Here is a 3,588-nt window from a genome sequence, read left to right as displayed (position 1 = left end):
CATATGTGGATAACAGACTGGAGCAACTACTATTAGATGTGTCATTATGCGCGACTTTTTAAGACGCTAAATATATTCTAAATATTTTGAGATTGATAATGTCAATATGAAAGATATCTGCAAGTCTATTATACTCGAGGAAGCTGATGAAGTTAATATTTGATAGTATTTGAACTCACGGAATTATCAATGTGGATCTATCAATCATACGTATCGATGTCAATGATAAACATTCTATTCATGATACATATCACGAATTATCACGAGATCGTTTAAAGTTTTTTGAAATAAATAAGTAATTATCGAATCGGATTACGGACCATAACTCCTTGTTTCTGGTGTGTAGAATTGTCGTGAGACATGTATCGTCTTCGAGATGATTTCTCGTGGCCAAAAAAATTCCATATTGAATAGACATTCATACTGCTGCAAAATGTTACTGTAACAAACACCTAATTTGAGTACATTTAAAGAGAAATGTTTTGAAAGAAAAAACTATGTATTTCGAATGACAATATTAAATAAACTGTTTTACACCTTACATCTGTAATATATAATTTAAATTAAACAAAATCGTTGAACATAAAAACATCATTTTCTTATATTTTGATCTGTCTATATCATACATCTTTCTTCGCTCTTTTTAACGTCACACAAAATGCGAGTTTGTGTTTTAAAAATTTAATTATTTGTAATTATACGTGATGTAATTAGCCAATTTTTTAAAAATTTTAAAAATTAAACTTTTGGAAAATAGTTTAATTTTAGTAACTGAATAGTAATAACAAAATTTGAGATAATTTCAGAAATTGTATGTAAAATGATATACTATAACGAATTCTATACGTAAACAAATTTTCATTTCGTCTTTATTCTCTCATTGTTTAGAAGAGCTTCTATATTTGTTTACGATGGAATCGAGATGGAATCGATCGAACGCGAAAAGTCAATAGACTCACAACAATAAAGAAAGGTTTTGAATTTTCGTTAGAAAATTGTTAACGGATATTATAATATTTTAATAAATTCATATTGACGTCTATATCGTGTGATATAGATTAATAATCAGGTTATATTATTTTTAATAATAATAATAATTTTGATAAATATTAAAATTAATAATAATGATACACATAACGTTTAAATCAAGAATGATAAGAAACAATGCGCAAGGTATAACAGTACGCAAAATATTTAATTAATTTATATTAAGTTATTAGTTTTGATTAAAATTGGAATCCATCCAATGCGAAACAAATTATAACATTAAATCCAAAGTTTTAAAAATCGCTTCTATAAAACAAGTCAAGCAAGATAAAAATTTCGTTCTCTCAATTTTTATGATATTATCAAGCCAGCAAGCAAATTTAAATTTTAATACCAGTTTAATGTTGAAATTTTCAACGCAGGAAGAAAACCTGTGACAAATTCGATGTACAAACGCTTGATAAATCAAAGAATAAAATCGTCCAGCTATAATTGGACAAGAAGCAACGTGTTTTGAAAAACACACAATTAGACAAAAAAAGAAAGAGAAATTGAGAAAAATTATAAGAAAATTGCATTTACCATTGTGGCCCATTGCTGTATCACTCGAAAAATAATGAAAATTTATAACAATCGCGTTACTAATAAAATTTGAAAATTATGTCGCAAGTCACGACATTCCGAGTTAAAAGAAATGGAAAACAGAAAACTCAAAGGCGCAAAAATAAATATACGAGCCATGCGGCGAGAAGATAAATAGCACAGATATTCAAAGAACTCTGGCAATATATAAGCAAAAATAGAATACTACGTGACTCAAGATGGCAAAATTGCGGGTAAATTTAAACCTTAGAAAATTTACCAATTTATTCAAGGAAATCAGAATTCCAAGATCTTTTAAAATATTAAAGTAACACTTAAGAAATAATCATCTCTAAAAAATAAATTGTGAGTTCAAAATTTATTATTTTGCCTGACATCATATAAAAACGACTTTTAAGAGTTTCATTTTAATTTAATTAGTTATCTACTATTAAAGGAGATTTCAATCTAAATTAAAGTATTCAATAAATTAATTTCATAAATTAATTATTTTTTATATAATATTTTAATTTGTGTATAACGTCTGCACATTTTTTGGTCTTGATTTTGTTATTAATTGCATCTTAAAACACGATACAACAAATTTTTATCGATTTTAATTTTTAAACAAATTATTATTTACTTTTAATAATAAAATATGTCTTTTTCCATGTGGAATCCAATTTTATTTTTATAGTAAGGAAATAATATCCTCTAAAAAATTTTAAAGTCGAACACTTCTAGAAAACTTTTACGCAAACTTTTACGGCAATTTATTAAAATGATCACCTTGTGGACTTCTATAAACTAAATTATTAAAAAAAAAACAAAGAAAAAAGATAGGATTTACGTACTTAGTTGCTCGTGCGCGGCATTGAACTTCAAGAAGCAAAGCCGTATTTCTTTATCCAATGGCAGCACGTCGACAATCCGATTAAAACTGGCGAGCACTGCGACAATGGTGTATATATTGTCCTCTTCTTTGTAAGTCCAATGTACGACCAACTCACCACTTAACTTATTCCAAGCGAGATTTTCCACGCGACCATTGAATTTGGCACGCACAAAGGCTGTCATCGCACACTTGTTGACATTCCATAATGATAGCGATCCGTTCTTCCTTCCACCTATACAAAGCAAGTCGGGTACTTGCGGGTGCCAAGCGACCGCCTGTCGAATATGAATATTTTCACATTCCACTTATCATTGAAAAAAAATGTGATTTGTATAAAACAGATATCGGCAGTTGAAAATAACCGTAAAAATAAAAATTAATATCAATTTATAATTACGAGCAACATTCAAAATAGGCGGATTTTTTGAATTTATTTATAGAAAATTATTTGAAGCATCATTTTTTTGCACGGAAAGAATGGTTTTACTGAAGTGTCTAAAAATTTAGCTGGATTCAGCTCTGAAAATAAATTGTGTTAGATTATAAAATAATTATAGAGCACTAAAACTGGCTGTTAGAATGTCAAAACTTTCTGCAGCATTGTACATTATGTTTGAGAATTCTACATAAGAATCTTGATAGTCCATTAAAATTTTCAAGTCTGCATATCTAACTAAATTTTTAGATACTCTAGCAAAATTCTTTTTTCTGTGTTGCACTCGCAATTATTACATTCTTATTAATTATATTGAATAATTATAGATTCGTGAAATAAAATTCGAGTTACTCGTGTACGGTTTGACATTTGTTAAACTGTGTACCGATCATGAAATCTGAATACTACTTCCGTAACATTGAATGAATAAATCTCTTTAGTTTGATGAAGATTATAATGAGATTATTGAAGATTATTGAACAGTGTTTCACTGGCTTACCTTTACAGGTTTAAAGAATCTGATATTGAAAAAAGGAGTCAATTCCGACCAGGAAAATAATCGGACGATTTTGTCCTCCCCGGTCGATACAAGATACTTGTAATTTGGCGAGAAACTTAGATTCAGGATCTCAGCTCTCGTAAGCTCGAGCCTGGTGTGCAGCAATATACCCGTGTCAGGATCAAATAT

At 28.8% G+C, this 3,588-nt stretch overlaps 1 protein-coding gene across 1 annotated transcript in view; it reads right to left on the bottom strand.

The window, feature by feature from the left end:
* Nucleotides 1-299: 299 nt before the first annotated feature.
* The window catches only part of LOC105620363 (protein cortex-like), a 48,904-nt gene continuing 45,615 nt past the window's right edge, over nucleotides 300-3,588 (bottom strand). The window contains exons 7-9 of the mRNA XM_012201864.1: nucleotides 3,400-3,588; nucleotides 2,424-2,739; nucleotides 300-439 (exon numbers count right to left, since the gene is read on the bottom strand). The exon at nucleotides 3,400-3,588 is cut by the window's right edge and continues 22 nt beyond it. Of these exons, the coding sequence (XP_012057254.1) occupies nucleotides 300-439; nucleotides 2,424-2,739; nucleotides 3,400-3,588 (645 nt within the window). The remainder of the gene's footprint in view (nucleotides 440-2,423; nucleotides 2,740-3,399) is intronic.

The sequence above is a fragment of the Atta cephalotes genome (genome assembly GCF_000143395.1).
Source record: "Atta cephalotes unplaced genomic scaffold scaffold00025, whole genome shotgun sequence".
NCBI lineage: Eukaryota > Metazoa > Arthropoda > Insecta > Hymenoptera > Formicidae > Atta > Atta cephalotes.
This window is presented reverse-complemented; position numbering and strand designations above follow the sequence as displayed.